Source organism: Pecten maximus, chromosome 7, assembly GCF_902652985.1.
Source record: "Pecten maximus chromosome 7, xPecMax1.1, whole genome shotgun sequence".
NCBI classification, from domain to species: domain Eukaryota; kingdom Metazoa; phylum Mollusca; class Bivalvia; order Pectinida; family Pectinidae; genus Pecten; species Pecten maximus.
Window position 1 is genome coordinate 10,005,068 of NC_047021.1, and position 24,610 is coordinate 10,029,677.

General features: G+C 38.1%; 1 protein-coding gene across 1 annotated transcript in view; it reads left to right on the top strand.

Annotated features, from left to right (window-relative positions):
• Window positions 1-21,064, top strand: part of LOC117331554 — a 41,036-nt gene extending 19,972 nt beyond the window's left edge. Inside the window, exons 2-6 of the mRNA XM_033890312.1 lie at window positions 8,075-8,293; window positions 10,627-10,854; window positions 12,170-12,491; window positions 16,359-16,422; window positions 20,165-21,064. Coding sequence (XP_033746203.1) covers window positions 8,075-8,293; window positions 10,627-10,854; window positions 12,170-12,491; window positions 16,359-16,422; window positions 20,165-20,983 — 1,652 coding nt within the window. The 3' untranslated portion in view covers window positions 20,984-21,064. The remainder of the gene's footprint in view (window positions 1-8,074; window positions 8,294-10,626; window positions 10,855-12,169; window positions 12,492-16,358; window positions 16,423-20,164) is intronic.
• Window positions 21,065-24,610: the final 3,546 nt, after the last annotated feature.

A 24,610-nucleotide genomic window follows, 5' to 3' on the forward strand; every position in this document is an offset into this window, starting at 1 on the left:
TCGTAGAAAACTTAATGTAGGTCATATCACCTAGAGTAAAGGACAGGTAGGGTGAAATGCTACAGGTTGTAAGAGACAGGTGTCGTGGAGAGGAATGGTCAGTAGGGAAGGGGGTGAAGTCTGATCAGGGATGTGGTAGTGAAGAGTGTGATGGGTGACAGGAGGCCATTTCGGTTGTTTTCGATTAATGAAGAGATTTTACAGAACATCTCTAATGACAGGTTTAAAAGAGTTCTTTTACCCGTGTGTTGTGTACTTTACCAGTCATAAGTGTCAGCCATGTACTGATGTTAAGTACGAAGATCCCATTAATAAACAAGGAAACTTAATAAAAAACGACAAATAGTAGAACGGGAACAGATTCAAACGCGCGTGTAGTTCGACAGTACAGTGTGGGAACACATCCGAATGCCCTGTAGTCTACAGTACAATTTGAGACGAAGCCCTCGAACGCGCCAGTTGTCCGACATTACAAGTACGATGTGTGAACACGAATGTTGTCCTATTTCCAGACTTTTGAAAACAATCGAACGTGCATGTTGTCCTACTCGACAATGTAAGTGCCAGAAGAAAGTAATAAAATATTATGTATATTTGGATAGAGTCTGGTATGATGTCGTTCGTGGTTCCGGGGGGAAACGCATCATCACGAAACAACGACAAGTCTGATTTAAATATAACCTCCTTATTGACCTTGTGGTCAACCGGGGACGGACACAGGTACGTAAGTAATCCACGGCGCGCTCGCTTCCCGGGTCAACACTTCCGGTATGTACACATCTCAACGATATAAACAAATTGTGTAGTGTACCTTCATATTTCTCCGGGTTTTTTTTGTTTTTGTTTTTTTTTGTGATGTTTTTATTTTTATTTTTTTTTAAATATTTTTTTCAAAGTATATCAACATAGTATTTATATATTTATAACAGAAGTTATAAACGCATTCAACCAATAAGCATGACCATACTTTGAAGTGGACATACACATGTAACAGTATGGCCTGCTATCAGGTATGGTTATGTTTTTTGGACAATCTAAATCAAAAATTTAAAAAAATAAACTCAAACACACATATCCTGAAGTTCATTATATTGACTTCTGGTTGGGAGCGAGTTAATCACAGATCATTAAAATGACATGGAGATAGTAATTTCTGCCGATATTTGATTACCGCTGACAGTCAATACCTCGAGTGTTCTATCCATTTACGACTGAGGTCGCCTAGTACGACCACCTCTGCCTCTGTAAGTGGGTATGATATTTCTAAACAACTTTCACCTCGGAAAAGGAAATTAATCACATTGGGTGACACAATACGTAACAGCGGGTCTCGCTATAATGAGGCGGGCCCCTTGTGTCGGGTCCGGCGCGACCCTTTGTCGGGTGTGAGGATTGGGACGAGGGTAGGGGTTAAGAGGAAATTACACTTAATTTATCCCAAAGTCGCACCCACTCCAGTGACGCCATGACAACATAACAAAAATAATTGATAAAAATACCAGGTTGTTTTCGTTTAAACTCCAATCAAAGTATAGGTGGGTAGGAATTTATCCCGTTTGACCAGCATAGATTCCGGATCGTTTTAATCATACGTTTTCATCGATCAGACGAGTGTGTTAACTCTACGTGATGGCGTTAATCCGGATTATATATCCATGTCCGATTCATGTATTATACAACATAGACAATGGCTAACCGAGTACATCGCGATTATTCCTATATTATCGACATCTTGTATCACTAATAGCCGAAGTAAATTATACACCGTCGACCCGATCATTGGAAATAAATCATGTCTTCACAAGTACGGATTCATTGATCCACCTGCATCTGTATCACCTGAAATAAAGACGCTATGAAAAATGACTACCAACGAATGGAATTATTTCCGATTATGTCTGTATAGATCCCATTTATTATACCAAGACAGCGTCAGTTTCCATAGTTACCAGAAACATGAGCGGTTTTAGCGGTATAATTTCCAGATGGATACAACTTGTATCTCGTATTATTAATATAAAAAAAACACCAAAGAGTTATCTGATCATGCGAAAAATTTTCAAGGGGTTTCAAATGATATTAATTATTTTACAACATGAAATATTAAAACATGCACGTGATATTTCTGACTGTGCAGAATTTCCATTTAACATGTGAAAGATGTATAAATACAATGGTCTATATAAACAATGTATCCAACCGCTTTCAGGTATTACTTTACTTACTTGTATCAATTATATACAAACAAGTTTTAATGACAAGAAAACCACTACCATAACATCTTATTAATTATATGGCGAAGGCGATTGGATTTGGATGATGACTTGGCGTAGTGGATAACGTTTTAGTCATTCACCAAGACGGCATTGGTTCAGTTCCCCCGTTCAGAGGTTGTATACCGTCATTTGTCTGACCACAAGGTCTTATTCTGTTTATCTCGGTAACGACTAATGGATACTTAACATCGCTATCATCTGGATTAACGACATATTCAGCAAGTGAGGATTTCATAAGATTCTTTTACTGAAAATTGCACAAAAACTTATTTTCTTAAGGAAATCGTAAGCCTCAATTTACCGTATAAACGATATAAGTATATCGATTTATAAACATTCGGGCGGCATTGATTGCTTCACAACTGGTTTGCGTTTTACTGACCGAATGGTTGGAAATAATTGTATACATTTGAAAATTGACAAAAATAAGCCTAACGTAGCAATGAAATAGCGATCCCAGTAGAAATTATAAACGAACAGCGAACACACTTGTGTGTTTACCCAATATTTCTTAAAATCTAGTGCAGCTTTATCTAATGTTGTATTGGCCGCGAGTATTCCAAGGCATTTGTTTTGTACAAATTGATCACATGAAAGATATTTTGATACTGACAATATTTTTAAAGGTCACGAAAAAGACTTTTTAAAATATAAAGAATAGCAAGCGATTTCCAAACTTGTGCGGAATTTCTTATGCGCAAATAGTTTGATTCTGTATATACAATCTACATCATGTATATGGCAAAACTTTCCAACGTCATATCCATGTTTTCTAAGAAAACAGCACTGCAACAGCTATCGATATGCAGTTTTAAAGTATACGTATACTCTTATAGTACACACAATGATTACACCCCCTCTCACCCTTCCACACTCCTCATGTGAACTTTTAAATCTACGTTTTTACCTAATAGTACACGCTATGGCGTTAACAACATTTCTCGTACTTATTTTAAGCAAAATGGCGCGTATACGATCGAGTTATCTGCCCTTTAACTGCCCCCCTCCGTATTCAAATGTCCGTCTTCGGATTCGAATGAGAAGAGAAAACCTATAATGTCGTTGTAGTGTACTGACTTGTGTCTTTAGACCTGTTGCCTGTCTGATGACACTATCGAGGTATATATCTACATCTACAGATAGATCCCTACACCTATTATCTACCGTGTCGTGTTTTAAACAGGTGTCAGCTATTACATCGCGATAACATCAACTTAATAAAAATGTCTCGTCATTGTAGGACTTTCTAATATAGAAGAGTTTCCATAAAATATGTATAAATATATATATATGTATTCTTGTAGAATTTAGTACCATTCATGTGTAAAACTGAAGTTGTAGTACATGTATGCATCATAGGTGTGTAAAACCAGATAAAATTCGATACTGTGGTGTTATTACGAAATACGACACTGAAGGCTGACATTTAATGGTGTATTTGATCGTATTTTGAATGATGACGAGGTGTTTTGCATCACACAAACCATCGCATACAGTTTGTAGTAATGACTTTTGATTCCAGACATATTGTACATTAGCTGACCTTTGGTTGACCCCAGGATAATGGACACGTGACTGTTCGGACATCTAACTTTACAAACAGACATAATAAGATACAAAAAGCTTTTAGTAGCGGTATAATGTTCTCCAGTTTTCTCGCCATTATAGCTAAATCGTCACCCATTACTTGTCTTTGTGATCAGACATTATACCTGACCTAGGTACTAATCACCTGGGGACATGACTATAGACTCGGACGGTGTTGTATTTAGTCTGTAGACTTTTCAGTAAGGGAGGGCCATAGGGCCCTACTGTAGGGTATATAGACAGGGACACAGTCCTGGAAAACAACCTTCAGTATCGGACTTCGCCATTACCAGTCGAGTTTGTTCGCTATAATGAAGCTTAAAAGCTAAAACCATTTTGTTTGAACTAGCTAAAAACCCTGTCCGATATTAATTTTCCATTCTAACTCTTTATCAGAATAACATTTGCGAACCCTCTTTTTTAATCTTCTATTATCTTCCTCTTTATAGAAATAACATTTCTAAACCTTCAGTAATTAATTGCCTTGTGCGCTATTCACCATCGGGTAAGTTAATGATGCTGATGCTGCGTTTTGCTGCTTCTACTGAGGCTAGCGGTATTGTCGTCACACGCTAGTCTTCCGTCCATTGTCTTCTGAAACGAAGCTGTATAAACAGAAAGGTTTGATTGTTCGTCTTAATATTTGACTTCAAAACAAGGAATGTTATATTCAAACGAAATTAGGAGAAATGCATGTAGTGTTATATGATTTGTACTTTACCAAAACCTGTCGATGATTACTGTTTTCACTCGTTGCCTACCATAACCAAACTTTTCACCTCGAAACAGTGAAAATGACATTCCGAAAATTTTAAAGATATTGACTTTTTTATGTCTTTCCGTGATGTTCAGACGTGCTATTAATAGCCGTGTCGACATCGACACGTCATAAGTACATTGTAAACCACTAGGTTATAAGTAATAGTGATGTGGTCGTACCCGGCTCCCGGGATCATTTTTCATTTGTGACAAGATGGCTCTAATCAGAGAGGGGTTTTCTATACATTAAAAATCCGTTTAAGTTGTTTGGACCAGAGCAGTTCTTTAAAATTAGTTGCGAGCTGGAGACTTATCGATTCCAGATGGGCCTCACTCCCAGACCGTCGAAGACATATTTATACGCCTTTGGAAACTGCCAGAAAACAGATACTAATGGAATTTAAAACCAAGAGAGATTTTCTCGGGATTACACTCTTTTGCATGTTTTTCGTTCTATGCGTTGTTTGACTGGTTCTTGTTTTGACAATGGAGTAGCCATTACCGCATGTACGCAGTATTTTTTTGTTTTCTTTCCAAATTAAATGCTGACAGGTTTATACAGGGAAATCCACAAAATGCCCAACCACGTCCGCATTACAAATCCTTCTTATGTTTTTTTTCCCGTATTGTCAGCTACAGACCTTGGAGGTCCGATATAACACAACGTATCATCGCAAAATATGGCGTAACGTGACGTTCGGTCGTTTGAAGCCGAACTCTGATTCTTTAATAGTAAGGTTTCGTGTTCCACAAGCTAGAAACAAACTATTAATGTTTATTAGTAAACATATGTGACTAAGTCTCCCCGTCAGTCCATATCAGCAGTTTTTGTTCGAGACTAGGAGCAGCTGCACGATGAAATGGAAGCTATACTCCAGACGGTTAATCTTGTGTAGAACTACTAACATTAGCTCGGGACATTCAATGTCATAGCGGAGGAGTTTTCTGTGATGTTAGTTTCCATATATCAACTTTAATTGGAAGATTGGCGTGCACGTTCTAGCAAGTCTGTACCTACCCCTGGATTAGATTCGCGCAATGCACGTGCGACGGATACGTATAACGCTGATCGATAGAGACTTAGTTTAGATGAAAGACCGAGATGCTGTTTGTGGCGTACTTTCTTTTTCTCCGCGAGAATTCCCCAAAAGATCGGCTAGTTTAGCAGGTCATTTTGAATTAAGTTGTCTTTGATTTTGTTCACTTAAAATAAAAGAACAACGAGGAAAGAAGTATACTGTAATATTGTTATGTGGGCTGGGCAGCATATTTTTACGTTATTTCTTTATTAAAATATTCGTTATAGAATCTAGTTTTGTGTAGACAAAGCTGACTCTGCTCCACCTTGGAGCAACGTCTTGCAGACATGCGCGCTGTACCGGTAGTGTCATTTATAGCGGCCTTTCAGAAAAAACACAAGAATTTACACAGAGTACAAAATATGAAAGACACGTTTTATTATATACATGTAAACTATCTTCAACCATATCCGATGTTAAATAAATGCCAATTTGATGTCCAATTTCTGAATCTGAACATAATCTAGGAATGTCTATTTATATCCAACACAAGCTGGAACATTTTTTATCGTATCAATTGATAATAAAAGCTACGAGGTGAAACTTTTATCAGAAAGGAATATTTCGCTTCCACAGAGGAAACTTGTTAGGTTATATATATCCTCCGTGTTCTGCCAGTGGGAGCCCCATTTTTAAACAATAATATGGGATGTTTAACCCTCATTGATTAAGCTACACTAATGTGGAATTCCAGGATACTAAACAATCCTATCGGCAGTTGTCATTAATATATTGAATATTTCTTTAGACCTTATGCATAATTTCACAGCACGTTAAACACGCTGTGTCTGAGGAGTAGTTATCACATCACAGGACGATGAAGTGATGGAGATGTTTTTTCAAGGCTATTTCTGATAATAATTGTAGCGGTTTTAGATGATATGGTATTGAGCCGTTTTTTACGAGTTAATCTAAAACAGGACCTCGTAAATGATAATTAGTTGTTATCATCATCCAATGCGGTTCATTCACTTGTAAACACCGTGTATGGTATTCCGGAATACACAGGCATAGGCGATTAGTTCTGCCCGCAGCATGTTACGGAAACTATCGAAAACATTGATCTCGTCTGGGATTTACAACCCGATAGGGAGTTAAACGACAAACCTAATTATATCATTAATGTGACTGTTTAAGTATGTGGGGTTTTCAGTCTTTAACTTAGTTTTGCGCATCTTACGTCTGTTAAAAGTCTGTTTTGTAAGTTGAAAATGTCGAGTTGTTTCTGATGAAAACTCCTGGATTAATTTGATAATTTCATTGATGTTACTGTTGAATGACTGTAATAGCTGCTCTATCTTGATGAAGAAACATTGTTTATGTTGTAAAACTGTAGCGATTCCCAGTTTGATTAACAGTTAAGTCTCTCCCAGTCATGACAAACCGCTGATTAAACAGTTAACTCTCTCTCACAATGCATTGCTGTCCCTGCATTTTAATTCTAGCTTGCACAAGTAGCTCCTGCACAAATGATAACCCCATTGCGGCTGTATACTAACGTGAAGGTTAACTTATAAGGACCACACTGTCCTGATGCTTGTATCTCCGTGGTGTCTTCCCTGTAAAACCCTGCACGTGCTCTGACCGGTAGTCATCTCCTCTTCACCCCTCACCCATCTCTAAATGACAGTAAATGCCGCGTCCCATTATTACACTAGTGCAATTAAATGTTTAGTTATACCTGTACAATGAACATTAACAGCAGTGGGTACTAGTAACGAGATCTTACAGCAGTGGGTACTAGTAACGAGATCTTACAGCCATGGCAATAGGTACTGACAAAAAACTCTTTACAGTAACGAGTGCTGGTAACGAGTCCTTACAGTAACGAGTGCTGGTAACGAGTCCTTACAGCAGTGGGTACTGGTAACGAGTCCTTACAGCAATAGGCTACATATGGCTGTGGCAACGACTCATTACAGCGACGCGAAGTCATTTTATTTACTTCAAACTAAACAATCTAGTCGTTGCCACCTGATTCACTTTTCTGGGCCATCACGCGATTATATCTATCGGCGGAAAGATATAAAGAAATTACGTGAATGAAATCAATAATTGGTTTATTTCCATCCTCGCGTGTTCTTGAGAGTAAGCACTGCCATTTTAATTCGGCGTCGACTGTGTATACGCGTGTGTTGGACAGACCTTTCGTCCCGGTTGTATACATCACGTGCGCGAAGGTTGTACTTGGTCACATAGCGACTGTCGTTGTGCTAAATATGCAGTAATTCGCAAATCGCATGTCGACGATTTTCACTTTAAGTCCACTTTTAACCATAAACAACCCCGTAAGGCGTATAAAAACCACTTGGTCGAGTTGGTAATATTTACATTAAATAATTGAACTAATTCCACTGTTCTTTTCTATTTCAGAACGACTCGTGTGTCGCCAACATGCCAGCACGACATGTATGTCCCTACACTACGGTCTTCACCAGGACTGTGTCATGGCCGACGGCTGGCTGACCTGCCTAGATGTGACAATGACAAGTAATAACAGAAAAGTCTGCTCCGAAAACTATGGCGTCCATAACAATTCTGTCTGGGTACAAGATGGTTGCGAGGCCAGCTTCGAGGCCTGCTATGTCACAGGTACAATGCTATTTGATTAAAAATCTCATATTTTGAGAACGGCGTGCATTTTTGTCCTTTTAAGTGTCATTTTAAAAGTCTTTATTGAGACAAGGTTTCATACCCTCACTGCAATAGCATCCGGTCAAAAAATATTTTAATAATGGAGTGAATTAAAGATTACCGAAATAAGAAGGGGAAGAGGGGCAGGTGAAGGTTCCCAGATACAGTGGCGGATAACAGATTCAGTTTAGAACCCGGATGTCTTTGGATGTCACATCAGTCGCCTCCGATGATCATGTAGTGCGGTAGTGATATGTTGTGTTGATCGAACCATACAGGGGTAATTCTGTATACAAGTCACAGACTTTTAGTCTTCACCTCGATACATTTGTATAAAGTTACGAGTATTTAATGGAAACACCGATTACTTGTAAATGTATATTCTCCTCCAAATGAGACCTCGAGATGAATTAATTAAAGCTTGAAAATTTTGAGAATTCCTATATTCGAATTGTAATTAACCTTTACATTACTGTTTGAAAATGCGATCTTAAAAAAAACGTTCACATAGTAGGCGAGATCGATTTTGTGACTTATATGGTGCTTTAGTCAGCATTGCACTGGTATGGTATAACGAGGTTACTTGCAACTAAAACTGCTCCATTTATTCTCCCGTACGATCCCTTGGCAGAAATGATTCCAGTTCCAACTAACGCGAAACCCGACAAAATAAAACGCTATCTTTAAATGGAAGATCAAAGATTGGACATTAAAACGCCGGCCTTGGAGAATAGGAACCATCTTCTAACTCCCGGAAGAAAATGAATTCGTGGGGTGGGGCGATATATAAAACAAAAATAATTAGTTTTTTCCTACATTGACTTGATTAATTTAGAAATGTTGATAGCTGCAGCTATTGGTGTACGGTAGAAGGCCATTAAACATAAGTCATTACACCTTGGAGAAACACAACCACTTGAAATATTAATCAGTGCAGCTTTAGATGCGGTGAATTCAAAGTTAGGTTTTTATGTTTGCTTAAGATTGCATTTTTGAAATGTTCCTAAATATAAAATTAACTCTGCTGGTAATCGAATGATCTGAAACGGAATCTGATGTTAGGAAACTTCGTTATGTACAATACCACGTGACTTTGGCGGTAAAATGTGTCGTAAAAAGTTGGTACATACAATACCACGTGACCTGCGCAGTGTTAGGTGTCTGGAAATGTCGGCCCATACAATTCTATATAACAAGAGCTGTGTAAGATGTCGTAAAATGTCGGTACAAGTTATTAGGTGAGCCGAATATTGTAAATTGTCGTAGAATGTAGGCGCATACAATACCACGTGACCTGAGCTGTGTAAGGTGTCTTGAAAAGTCGCTACAAGGTACCACGTGACCTGAGCATTTTTAGGTGTCGCAAAATGTTGGTAATGCAAAACCACATGACATAAGCGGTGTTAGGTACACTGAAATGTCGTTACGTACAATACACATGACTAGATCTATCTTCTTTGACGAGAAATGATGTCGGTAGAATCATTGTTACACCACTTCATATTTAATACATTTTGAAGAAACTATTGAATATTACATATCTTGTGAAGAACCTCCAACAAGGCCTCCTTGATTCCCAGCATCATAGTCTTAACATGTGTTGTACACGTGAGAATACAATGTACTATTACATCAGGGTTTAAGTGTAGCATTGATGTAGAGGCAGTGTTGATAGAGTTATTACATCAGGATAAAAACGGTTATGAATTTGGTGTGAATTAATCGCCATAGCCATTAGTCAGTTTTTGTCTCGGTATTTCCGTGATGGTGATAGCGTTGTGTTGGTGTAAAACGTTTAAAGGATCGAGACGATGCGATAGAGCTGTCTCCGAAACATCCTCTAGATCCGGATGTGAAGTAGGAATATGTAGCCGTATTTTATTTGCATTTTTATTCTATTCGGAGAAGCACACCTTTTCATTAGTTTGTTTGTTCAAAAACTCACATGATATACCGAAAAATTAAAGAATTTACAAACAATCACAATCACAACGATATACAACATAGTCGAATGCTGATCACCTGCATGATATGGTCTCATTCGCGCTGCCTTTGACGCAGGAAATTGAAACATTGCCGCTGATTGGTCACCATCAAAATTTAAAAAAAGTTCGTTGCTAAAAATAGAATATGCTTATAATTATAAGTAAATAAAAAGAAACAAACATGTCTTACTTATGGAGTTGCTGGTAACAAGATAACGTGTAAAGGATTGCTAATACGACATGGACTCGAATTTCTCGAACAAACAATGCCACTGGTTAATGAATTAATTGTATTGATGTTGACAGATATATCCGGGTCTCGCCTTCGACAGAGGACACTAGAGTGTCGGAACTTGGATGATACTTATAAAATGTGTGAGGTAGAGGGCGCTAAGCTCGTCAAGGATGTGGAATTAAAATATGAACTACCGTCTCACGGTCCGTGTTCCAAAGGAATAAGTTATGGAATATTCAACAATTCTATGTGGATCCATTCAGGGTGCAATGGGATATTTGACATTCAATATTACGAAGGTAAGACTGATGATTAGACCTTTATTCATATCAAATATATATATATATGCCATTGAATGTTTATATTTTTTTCGCAATATTTGTTTTAATATCTTCTGTAAGTATTTCATAAGTGTTTTATAACTTTGATATTTAACTGGGTACCGAATGAGGGAATTCTGGATAAAGCATGTTATGTCCTTTCTGTAAACGTCAGTGGTAAACCAAAGAACCAATGTAAACTTTATAAAATTATCTAATACAAAAGAAATGTGCCTTCTTTAATTAGGCTGTACATATTTAAAATGTTATCTTAGCCCAATTCAGCAAATTCGATCCCAAACGTTTAGAAATATGCCTTTCGCTGTAACCTATCTGACTGTATCACGTGTGAACATGCATGTGTCGTGATCAGTTTACGTAAAGATAATATTAGAGTACATCCTTGGTATCTTCTTTAAAGTGAAGGTCGCACGAGGTCTTTAAGCGATATTTAATGATAAATAATGACGGCTGGAGTAGGGATATTGTGATATTGGATACGGCGTCACGACTGTTCCCTGCCGTTTTTCACTGTTCGTGTATTCGGGTAATTATCGTCGTCAGCTAGACATTATATACCACACATGCCTAATAGCATACAATTATGGTCCTCGGATGAGGTTCACATATGATTATATAATCCTCGTTAAGATTGTTTGGAGTTATATAGCTTTACTTGTCGTAATTATAAAACGCGGAGTCTAATATCTGCCCGATAACCATACCTCGATTGTCATTGCGGACTGAAGCTATTTGTAATTGCAGATTTTTAAATTAAAAACCCTGATAACGTGGGAGTTATCATTTTATTGAAGATTTATACAGTTAATCGATTACATTGTCTGTAACCCCAACGAACTCGACGAAATTACATTACACTATTATCTGTACAGATTTCGAAGATGCGATAATTTACTGTTAACCTTTCTGTATTCTGACTGATTTTGTTGACGACTCTGTATTCTGACTGATTTTGTTTACATTTCTGTATTCTGACGGATTTTGTTGACGTTTCTGTATTCTGACAGATTTTGTTAACGTTTCTGTATTTTGACGGATTTTGTTGACGTTTCTGTATTCAGATGGATTTTGTTGACGTTTCTGTATTCTGACTGATTTCGTTGACGACTCTGTATTCTGATGGATGTTGTTAGCGTTTCTGTATTCAGATGGATTTTGTTGACGTTTCTGTATTCAGACGATTTCATTGATGCTAATTTTGTATTTGTTGATCAATTGTTTTGAGACAACTTATATATTAGCTATCAGGATATATTTACCTCTTTCTTTGCAGCAAAATCTTCGTCACCGGGTGGGACGCTCGCCCCAACCCCTGAACCCGTCCCTTCTACAACTCCTGCCCCTACACCAGCGCCAACACCAAAGCATACCACGCCTTATGTGAAGTATCCGTTTGACCCGGAAACTCCTCGGCCTCCATATCGCCCTACCCCCACTCCGGGGCTCAGTAGCACCACCCAGGCGACGGGTGCCACGCCCTTCCAGGGCCGTGACAATCTTGTTCCTATTACAGTGGCTGTATTTATGGGTATTTTTGTTGCCCTCTTGCTCATTCTGTTTGCGGTTTTGTGGATCTGTCGGCGAAATACTGTTGTGTAAGTGTACTTTTTAAATAGTGAATTAAGGGCTCAAACTAGCTTTCTAATAAGTTTATTAACCGTGAACATAGTATTTATTAATCCAGACTTATCCTGATAGTTTCGCACTTAACGAAAATGACAGATATTATATGTGCTGGATGTACAATGTCATATTTTTTTTCGAAAGGAAGAGGTAAGGAATGACATAAGTGTCATTTCTTCCACTTTTAAAATTCTTCAGTTCATAAATTGTCAAAATATATATAACTTATAATACTTATCTGATGTCTGATAGACATAGCCCTAGGAGACTCGAGTCCAATGTAGACCGAGGTCGGTTACTTGGTTTTCGGTTAGGGTGGGGGGGGGGGGGGGGGGGGGGGGGGGGGGGGCGTGCCAAATTACGGGGGGGTCCGGGGGTACTTCCCCCACGGCCCACTTAAATCCGCCATTGTAGACAGAGCATATTAACTCATTGGCAAATTAAAGTCACATGGATACATGCATATATGGTCGTGACATGGCATAAGTCACATGACATTCTCAAGTCAAATTACAAAGGCAAATAATCGAAAATACCACAATAAGGTATCCCTGTCCGATCGTAAAGATAGCGTGTCAGTTATTTAATAGTAAACTTGTCAAGATCTGTCAGTCATTGCGAGAAAATTGTGTGACGTAACCACACTCTTGGTGGGTTGTGTTACACCTACGTGTGGTATATCATGTGTTTTACATTAGATGTGCAGTCAGAACGGAATATTTAATTTGGGTACAGGTAAACACACCTTAAAATTCGGCTTCTTTTATCAGACTGTAACAACATAAAACCAACTCGAGGACACCAAACATCTTAAAATGTTACTAAGGTTTATTAAAATGGTGTGATTGCACATCAGAATCTGCTTATAATGCATGTACCCTTTTCACGTAAACCAACAACATATAACATATTATAATATTCAATTAAGCTCAACGTTATTAGCACATTTATAATTACATATTTATTTTGAAGACTAACAACTCGCAGCAAACAGGTAAACAAAGACACGATATCACAATGGACTACCATGTACATAATGTACATCATACAGAGTTAAACTGTGTACAGACCCGTCTTCCTCAGAAGTGTTACTGTCTTGTCATCGTAAATATACTGTTATAGTAAACAAGAAACCATAGTGACAATGGTAACCGTACTACTTTAGTCTAGCTATTGTACAGCGTCATATACAAAACAATGGCGATAAGAAGAAACAATATTCATCACAGAAGTCAATAAATACTCGCACAGTTCACGAGACGTGGGAACACAAAGAGAAATGAAAATTGAATATCTGGCTGTATACTCCATACGTAGTCTGTAATTTACCTCTCCCCTTACAACATTAGTTTATATTTACGGCGGATTAGGACTGTAATTCTTTTTATCAAATTAAATAGAAAACTGGAAACTGAAAAAAAGGTATAGGATCTGGAATCCGTTCGGGTTTCCTCAAGTGACATTACTCCTTACATGGCTGATTTATTTGCATGAAATCGTACACTTTCATGAATCATCTCGGCTAACTTTATGAAGCATTGCCAGCTTCAAATGTTCATCTATAATTACAGTAATGTAAATTTGTATAGAGAGAAAACGCCGATTAGCAAGAATGTATGTATGATAACACACATTGATTTTGTATACATTAATTATAAAAAATCGAACATCTGTTTGATGCTGTTGCTAAAGTGACAAAGACAAAAAGCTAACTAAGCCCCATCCGGAGGTCTGAGAGAAAGTCGGCAGCACATTTCAGGTGCACGCCTCTGCCTTAAATACGAGTCGGGTTTTTTGTTCGACTCTCCTCCGATATGAACACAGCACAAACCTATCTAGTTACCAATATTTCATGAAATTACTGTGGTCGGGGGCCACTAGGGGAAATTAATTCCACATTACAAAGAGAAGTTTGAAAATGTCAAAAATGATCTATAGTTATTTAAATGTTTACCTATCGCGCGTCTTGTTCTTATGCCATTTGCCAAGGATTTTAGAAGATTATGTCCGTTCTGTATTTTTATTGTACATATAATACACAATTCTAAGGAAATAGGATTACAGATAAAATGCAGAATAAAACAAAATTACACCATGCACAAACACCCAGGCGCTGAATTAACATCAAATATGATATAAAGTAGTCTTAACATGTATGAATGTTCTCGGAAATACATTCGTTTTTGAGTGTAAATAATACATAAACAAGAAATATCTTTAAAAAAGATAAACGGCATAGTTTTAATGCTGGTGGTTATAATGTAATACTGCTGGTGAAATAAATCAACGAACCTAATGCTTTCAGCACGGATAACAAAATTAGATCAGTTTGAATCATTTTTGGTGATAATAAGACTGCATTTGAATCGGGAATATGATTTTATTAATGTGTCATTTGAAAAGATACATCCACTTATTTAGCTTGCATTCAATCTTAACTTTGTTTCGTTTTTAACTGCATATCTGCATTTTGCATTGACCGCTACATTAACCAATCACATACTTCATCTTGACCAGCAACGCCACCTGTCGCGTCATATCCGAGGCCAAAACAAAATTAGACGGCTATGCCGAAAAATGATACAAAAATTTTAAATCTATTCTTTACATCGAAACAGAACTACAACAGAAAACAAGATAGAACAACCCATTAAAACAAAACGACAATCCATTAAACAAAACATTCCATCAAACAGAACATTTCATCAAAATAAAACGTTCCATTAAAACAGCTCAACAACCCATTAGAACAGAACCAAAACAAAACTACAACCCATTAAATCATAACAATCGTTTTAGACTAAACATCCCATAAAAAAAGCAAAACATACTAACAACCCATCAAAATAGAACTACAACCAATCAAAAACAAAACTACAACCCATCAAAATAGAACTACAATCCATTAAAACAAAATCGAAACATAACAACCCATTAAAACAAAACTACAACCCATTAAAATAAAACTACAACTCATCAAAATAGAATACAGCCCATCAAAATAGAACTACAACCCATTAAAACAAAACAACAATTCATCGGAACAAAACAACAAACCAGTGAAGACAGAAATACAGTGAATGAAAAGCGTTATAGTCAATTTAAACAGAAAGGAAACTAAAAATTCATCAACATAGAGCTTCAACTCATCCAAATGTATTGATGACCATTTCGATACAAGCTAAACCCCATCAAAATACATTTACAATCCCCAAGACAAAATTACACCCTTATCTTCGAAACAAAATCCATAAAACCAGTAGTACAATCTGTTAGAACAACACCAAAATAACGATATTGTCTCTTGCGTGAAGAAATTTGTACATTTTGTTAAAAAATCTTAAGGAAGAAAGGCTGAATTAGCTCCTAGTGGGTTTGTAGTTTAACCTGATCGAATATTTATAGCATATACCCAGTGGCGAGCTAGTCGAAAACCAGCAGGATCTCAATTCTATCAACCGTACTTCGCTTTTGAGTTTCCCCTATAGAATTTGACATCGACCTGCAAAATATTCCTTATAGCAATAATATTGTCATAACAAAGGCAATCAAAACATAGTTGGATTCGTCCGCTGCCAAATATATCCCTAGATTACGATAAGGTAGATGTGTAGTATGGGGTTTGTATTTGTTTTGTATAATTGAAATTCAACACCGACGTTATCAGGTTCCCAAACGTAATTAACGTTTTAGAGATGAAGTCAATTTGCTCCTGGGAATACTCGGAGTTCGTAATTCAAATGTTTTTGAATAATGTTTCTAAACACGAAATTTGATTAATGCGGTCCTTGTACTCATTAAAATTATGTTTTCCTGACATCAGTCTTTTTTAATTACAGTAAGCGCCATCTAGGTGACCCAGGTACCAATGAGAAATCCACACGTGACAGTGACGAACTCTCGGTAAGTCTCGCAATACCTGTCTGCCACCGTGAACGCAGAAAGAGATATCATATACGATACATTATAAGTTGGAAATTGCAATCAAATTATACCACAGTTCTCACATCCGTTTAAGATATGATCAGCATATAACCATGCATTCATATTAAAATCAATGTAGCAAGGGCTTTAATTACAGTCTTACGTAATATAATTACATTATGTTGTAATCAGCAATTTGTTCGTTTTGCAGTGTTCTTAATTAGAATTTCGGGTCATTGTTTCAATACAGGGTGTAAATTATATATTTTTGTTTTAAATGGATCTGATCTACCGTCATACTAAAAATAAGCACGTCTTCATTTTTGATCAACATCCGTTAATATTGAACATTGTTTTTTTCACTACAGTGAGATGGTAGTTTACTGGTACAAACGCTGTGTACTCCCCTTCTCTGATAACCAAACAGAGAATGGTACAAACGTTGTGTACTCCCCTTCTCTGATAACCACACAGAGAATGGTACAAACGCTGTGTACTCCCCTTCTGTGATAACCAAACAGAGAATGGTACAAACGTTGTGTACTCCCCTTCTCTGATAACCAAACAGAGAACGGTACAAACGTTGTGTACTCCCCTTCTGTGATAACCAAACAGAGAACGGTACAAACGTTGTGTACTCCCCTTCTGTGGTAACCAAACAGAGAACGGTACAAACGTTGTGTACTCCCCTTCTCTGATAACCAAACAGAGAACGGTACAAACGTTGTGTACTCCCCTTCTGTGATAACCAAACAGAGAACGGTACAAACGTTGTGTACTCCTCTTCTCTGATAACCACACAGGGAATGGTACAAACGTTGTGTACTCCACATCTCTGATAACCAAACGGAGAACGGTACAAACGCTGTGTACTCCCCTTCTCTGATAACCACACAGAGAATGGTACAAACGTTGTGTACTCCCTTCTGTGGTAACCAAACAGAGAACGGTACAAACGTTGTGTACTCCTCTTCTCTGATAACCACACAGAGAACGGTACAAACGCTGTGTACTCCCCTTCTCTGATAACCAAACAGAGAATGGTACAAACGCTGTGTACTCCCCTTCTCTGATAACCAAACAGAGAATGGTACAAACGCTGTGTACTCCCCTTCTCTGATAACCACACAGAGAACGGTACAAACGTTGTGTACTCCCCTTCTGTGATAACTAAACAGAGAACGGTACAAACGTTGTGTACTCTCCTTCTCTGATAACCAAACAGAGAACGGTACAAACGTTGTGTACTCCCCTTCTGTGATAACTAAACAGAGAACGGTACAAACGTTGTGTACTCCCCTTCTGTGATAACCAAACAGAGAACGGTACAAACGTTGTGTACTCTCCTTCTCTGATAACCAAACAGAGAATGGTACAAACGTTGTGTACTCCTCTTCTCTGATAACCAAACAGAGAACGGTACAAACGTTGTGTACTCCCTTCTGTGATAACCAAACAGAGAACGGTACAAACGTTGTGTACTCTCCTTCTCTGATAACCAAACAGAGAACGGTACAAACGCTGTGTACTCCTCTTCTCTGATAACCACACAGAGAACGGTACAAACGTTGTGTACTCCTCTTCTCTGATAACCACACAGAGAACGGTACAAACGCTGTGTACTCCCCTTCTCTGATAACCACACAGAGAATGGTACAAACGCTGTGTACTCCCCTTCTGTGATAACCACACAGAGAATGGTACAAACGCTGTGTACTCCCCTTCTGTGATAACCACACAGAGAACGGTACAAACGTTGTGTACTCCCCTTCTCTGATAACCAAACAGAGAATGGTACAAACGTTGTGTACTCCCCTTCTCTGATAACCACACAGAGAATGGTACAAACGCTGTGTACTCCCCTTCTGTGATAACTAAACAGAGAATGGTACAAACGCTGTGTACTCCCCTTCTCTGATAACCAAACAGAGAACGGTACAAACGTTGTGTACTCCCCTTCTCTGATAACCACACAGGGAATGGTACAAACGTTGTGTACTCCCCTTCTGTGATAACCAAACAGAGAATGGTACAAACGTTGTGTACTCCCCTTCTCTGATAACCAAACAGAGAACGGTACAAACGTTGTGTACTCCCCTTCTGTGATAACCAAACAGAGAATGGTACAAACGTTGTGTACTCCTCTTTTCTGATAACTAAACAGAGAACGGTACAAACGTTGTGTACTCCCCTTCTCTGATAACCACACAGAGAACGGTACAAACGTTGTGTACTCCCCTTCTCTGATAACCAAACAGAGAATGGTACAAACGCTGTGTACTCCCCTTCTCTGATAACCAAACAGAGAATGGTACAAACGCTGTGTACTCCCCTTCTCTGATAACCAAACAGAGAATGGTACAAACGCTGTGTACTCCCCTTCTCTGATAACCACACAGAGAACGGTACAAACGTTGTGTACTCCCCTTCTCTGATAACCACACAGAGAACGGTACAAACGTTGTGTACTCCCCTCTCTGATAACCACACGGAGAACGGTACAAACGCTGTGTACTCCCCTTCTCTGATAACCACACAGAGAACGGTACAAACGATGTGTACTCCCCTTCTCTGATAACCAAACAGAGAATGGTACAAACGTTGTGTACTCCCCTTCTCTGAAAACCACACAAAGAACGGTACAAACGCTGTGTACTCCTCTTCTCTGAAAACCACACAAAGAACGGTACAAACGCTGTGTACTCCTCTTCTCTGAAAACCACACAAAGAACGGTACAAACGCTGTGTACTCCCCTTCTCTGATAACCACACAGAGAACGGTACAAACGCTGTGTACTCTCCTTCTCCCCTTCTCTGATAATCAAACGGAGAATGAAATATGATACAGAAGTCCATATACACGATGTATAATTTACACCAACTTCCTAAAACACCTGCACATTCTAGCACGTGTATTTAATTATAGACTACACACACATATATATAAATATATTCCCTCTGCGACCTCAAATTTATGTTTTTGAATCATGTTTGAAGGACATTTATGAGCAATTTGATTCTCAACAGCACCGATAAACCGGAAGTTGTCTGGTGAAACGGATGTAAACAGAAAACTGATTTTCCGTCGATCTAACCTTCATATACATATCGTTAATTCTTTGAACAGGGATATATTTTAACAAAATCCATTTAAGTGCTTATCGACATTTAAAGACAAATAATCGGGTGCCTTTATGGCATTTCTCGTCAAATTAATGTTCTCACTTTGAAATGTATGCTTACTATAGTGTATGGCATTACAATAGTTGTTCCTTCTGATCAGTCTAGATATCCATTGGGTCTATAGTTTTGTAACTTCCGGTGTCTGCATCATCTGAGGTATGCCTGCCATTGTAGACCTCCGAATCTGATACAACTGATTTAAACATATTTCAATACAACAACAGGGTCGGGTACCGGTTAAAAATCCTAAAAGTTTGTTTTTCCACAACTAGAACTTAAAATATGTAAATCTCTAAACAAGATACTCCTTACATTAAATAGTATTACACGTGTCAGTGGATACCTGGATGTGGTTCAGATTCATATACCATTTTGGATAAAGAAATTCTTAAATTACTGCAGGTGGGCGATGTATCTGAAAAACATTATGCGTGCGATTTCCATAAATTAAAACGTTAAAATTCCATGGTAAAATGGTATATTCATCTGATGAATATTGATGGTCATAAGTAATATTTTCCACGTTTCTTTCACACAGAATGCCTACGAAGAAATCGCCCCTGTGTTAGAACTGTCCCGATATGAGAAGTCTAGAGAGGAGGATCCCTTCTTGGCGACAAAGTCGAACAATTTAAATATGGAACACAATAATAATCCTCCATTACCACCAAACAACTATTTTATTCTGGAGCCCCACACACCGGATCCTCCCACCCCTCGGGGATCAACTATAAGCTCGTCCAGCCATGGCTACTATAAAGTGGATCCTGGAGCCCCGCCCCTTATGGCTCCGCCCCTAACGGCCCTTTCTCAGGCTGGGGCCCCGCCTTATTATGGCGCGCCACCACTTCCGGACCCTAATGTGCAGCCATACGCTCAGACAATGCTTCAGCTGGACCACATGTCCAAGCCTTTTGTGAGAAACATACCTACAGCTCCGATAAGGACGGACGACGCAGGCTCTATACATTTTTCTTCTGGCGAAACACAATTTGTGAATTATAACACGAACCCGTCAACCTTTACCCCTATTCCACAATATCCGTCCCTCCACCGCCACAGTTCCCGGACGAGTGGTAGTACGGACAGTGGTTATGAGAAGATCGAGGATCATTGGAGTGACCCCAGGCGGTCAAGCAGTGCGGGGACACCGGACAGACTTGGACATTCGTCTACCCCGGACAGACTTTCGTCTGACCGACACAGTCACTCCACAACTCCCGATAGACTTAGCCACTCCTCCACCTTGGAGCGACATTGTCACTCCTCGACTCCGGATAGACTTTTGTTGGGTGATTCGCGACACAAACAAATTCCTGGTCCGTACACCAGTTTTGATAACCACACACACTGTTAATACTTCATCCATCACCGCCTTGTGTTATTTGATATCAATTGTGATCTGATGTGAAAATGTTATTAAATATTTTAATTATGATTACTGTTTGTATTTTGTGCCATCTCGTTGTGTACAGTTAAAGGCGGAATTTTCTAAGATCAACACTATCAGTTGTACACACATGTACTAGTAGTATATGAGATGCATTGACCTCCTATAAGTTGTTATACCTGACATAAAACGAATATAAGCGCATATTGGGTACTCGATCCGGGAGGACTACACATCACTATACATACATGTTGACATGCGTCCGTAACCTTAAGAATACAACCCTGCAGTGAAGAATTTAGTACATGTTTATGGGCTGATTTCGACTCGTTCGTATCAATAACGACATTATTGTATTTTTGAAAATAAACTTTAATATTAAGGATAGCCATCTGGCCTATAATACCAATGAAGAGTACCAATTCAGTGATGATATGTTCAGATGCATTCAGAATACACCAAGATTCCTCTTACAACCCCATAAAATGTGTTTCTAAAATTTTTGAATTGTTAAACTCAGCACATGTCTTTAAAATAAATGGGGAGGGGGATAAAATTCGTATCCAGGAAGTATCTAGTCATATGAAGAGCTGTATGAGTATATATTGTTAAAAAACAGAAATAAATGAGTTAAAGAACAAAAACATCCTACACAAGTAATATCATCTTGGGCCCTTTTTTCTGGCATAGTGCTGCATGCCGTTTTATTGTGTTTTGATGGCAAACATTTAGGCCCCCATGGGATACAGTAGTTATCCTCTGTGTTGAAAACAAATCAAACGTATAACTGTCGACTTCTGTATCGTATACCATATTCACAGCTTGTTTCCAGTTCGTGTGTATTAAACAAGAACAATTAAACGTGAACCTCACGATACACTTATCTAGACTGCGGGACCACGTGGGTATCGACTTCTATCCCTTTAGGTTTCAAAGAACCTTTCGGTTTAATTTAGCCCTTTTTAGAATAACCAACAGATAACAAGGCATATTGCGGTGGTTTTGGATTTCTTGTTAAATACTTACCGAATCAGACAATCATTGGAGGGTAGGATCCATTGTAACATGTAACAATGAGTTGATTGACAAGTGGATTTTGAAAACTGAACAACACACGCCAATACTGGCGCTCAGATATATTAAACGTACTTATTTCAACTTTCTTCTGAGGTTTTGCTTCTGTTCTGTGATTAAATTTCTAGAAATCAAGAAAAGTATTCCTCTGAAGACTATAAACATTGAAGTAATAATCATGGCATTTGGAAACGGTAGGAAAAAGCACTATTTTTTTTGCATTCCAGTAACAGCAGCAGCAGAGAAATTTTACGAGGGCGACACCACGACAGCCGTTATGTAAAGTTTAGGAGCTCGATGTTTTAACTGGGTAATGAGGAACGGCACTAACGAGCAATAACTCGCTCAGCCCTAGTCACGGAACATTAACATATTTCTTAATTAGTTTTATGGACTTGAAGGAGAAATTTTTAATCAACGTTTCAAATCCTAATAAGACACGTGGACATAAATCCAACCTACATGACAGACATTTCGAATCGTTAGAGGTTGTAAGCGTAATTTATATAGGTGTTACAGTGACGGAATACGTTACCCAAAATGTTTAATGCTCACAGAAACAAATTTAAATCTAAAGGCCACGAGGTTATAATACATTATCACTACAGAAGCACACTTTACTACAGACTTTACTGATGGTTTAATGTCAGAACTAGATCGTCAGCGTCCTCACTTACTCGGGAGTCGACAGTATAAACGTTCACGTTTCTTCAGCATACAATGACAAAGGCATCGTCAGAAAAAACACCAATGTGCACAATGTTCATCTACTACATCAATGTCAAAACACGAGATCAAGATGTATCAGAGCGGCAAAAGAGAATAAAAGCATGATGCCAAAAACACAAAGACTAAAATACGCCATTATATCAAAAAGCAATGACAAAACACACGTTATCGTCAGTAGACAGTGTTAACACACGGGTACAAAATATATCACGTCAAATCACAAGGGAAAATACACTACAGATAAAATACCAAGAATCGTATTGGAATATATATTTATGATACAGTATTTCTCATTGCTATCATCGTATCCGGGACCAAGGACGTGACAACTGCTGTTAGAACAGACCGTATCTTGTGTAGGACGACTGACTAGAGTCATTTGTCTTGCTTGTTCGCCTGGAAATTTCAATTTGTCTACGTGACAAACGAAAAACATAATATTCGTAACTTCCACACAAAACGAAACGATTGTTTTTTTTTATTTTGCCTCCTCGAAAGTCATAATTAACTTTTTCTAAGGCTAAAAGCTTCATCCGTAGTCGTGCATTAAAGGTTGATATTGTGCCATTTGGTGATAGGTGTTTTTAGACGAAAACACCTCCTGTAACTTATTTCAGTACCGCGTAACGTCGAAAAGTGTCGTACTTACATTTACCCACAAAAACGGGCAGCTCGGATATCAAATGTAAATAGGCTGCTGTTTCGATTTCAGTTCTTTTAAGAAAATTTAGAATTTTGGTCATGAATGATAACTTTATTTTACAAATCGTTTTCCTTGTCAACACCTTCAAAATCAATTATTTCACATCAGAAAGGAAATTGACTCATCCTTAGTGTATGACTACATCCTTTTTTGGAAACGGAATACATAATTTTAAACTGCACAATACTCTGAAGGGTTTTTCTTGATGATGCCGAATTTCAACGATATTAACTGTTAACCAATACTCGAGACGACGCGATTGTTTTGCCTCAGAGTGTATATTTTAGTATCATATGAAAGTCTTAAAGAAGTAGTTTTCTCCGCATCAAACGCATACTTTTGTGAAATAGTGATATAATTTGGCTTGCGGAGCTGTAGAACTTCATTGTCTTGTCCGCCATACATTTCCACCTAGAGCGACATTATACGATGTTGTTTTCTTCCCTTACTGTAATCGTATATCACCTGTTTAGAATGGCTGTCGACATCCTGTCCTTGACTGTTTTATGATTTTAATTGTAACCACAGCAGGAAGCAAACCAATAGATGTGATTTTTTTTCCGTTTTGACCCACGTTGTCAATAAGAGGTTTCAAATACATCACACGGTTTAATAACATTTTTCGTGAATCTCATTCGCCTGTCCAGTGAACTTTGTTAGATTGTAGCATATCTGACTTACTAAGATGTGTATATCCGTACCAACCCTTTTTGATTTATTGCTAGGAATATACTGACTATTGTGTGCTTTTGATCTAAACCTAGAATACTAGAATGCGCTATGAACATATGGCAAAATAGAATATTTTGTTTTTTGGACATTATATGTGAGCCAGAAAGCAGTAAGTTCACATAAGTCATTTTGGGAAAATCCATACGATTCTTTTTTCAATTCCATTTTTTTATTTTGTTACTTACTTCATTTGGGCATATTTGTAAAGTGACATTTTGATTGGAAACACATGCTGTATCAGCACTTACAACAGTAATTAAAATTAAAGATGTCCATTTTCAATCATTAGGACCCCTAATGCGTCTTTATTTGAAACTGCATTTGCATTGAGTGTGTGACTTTTTGTGTACAAATCT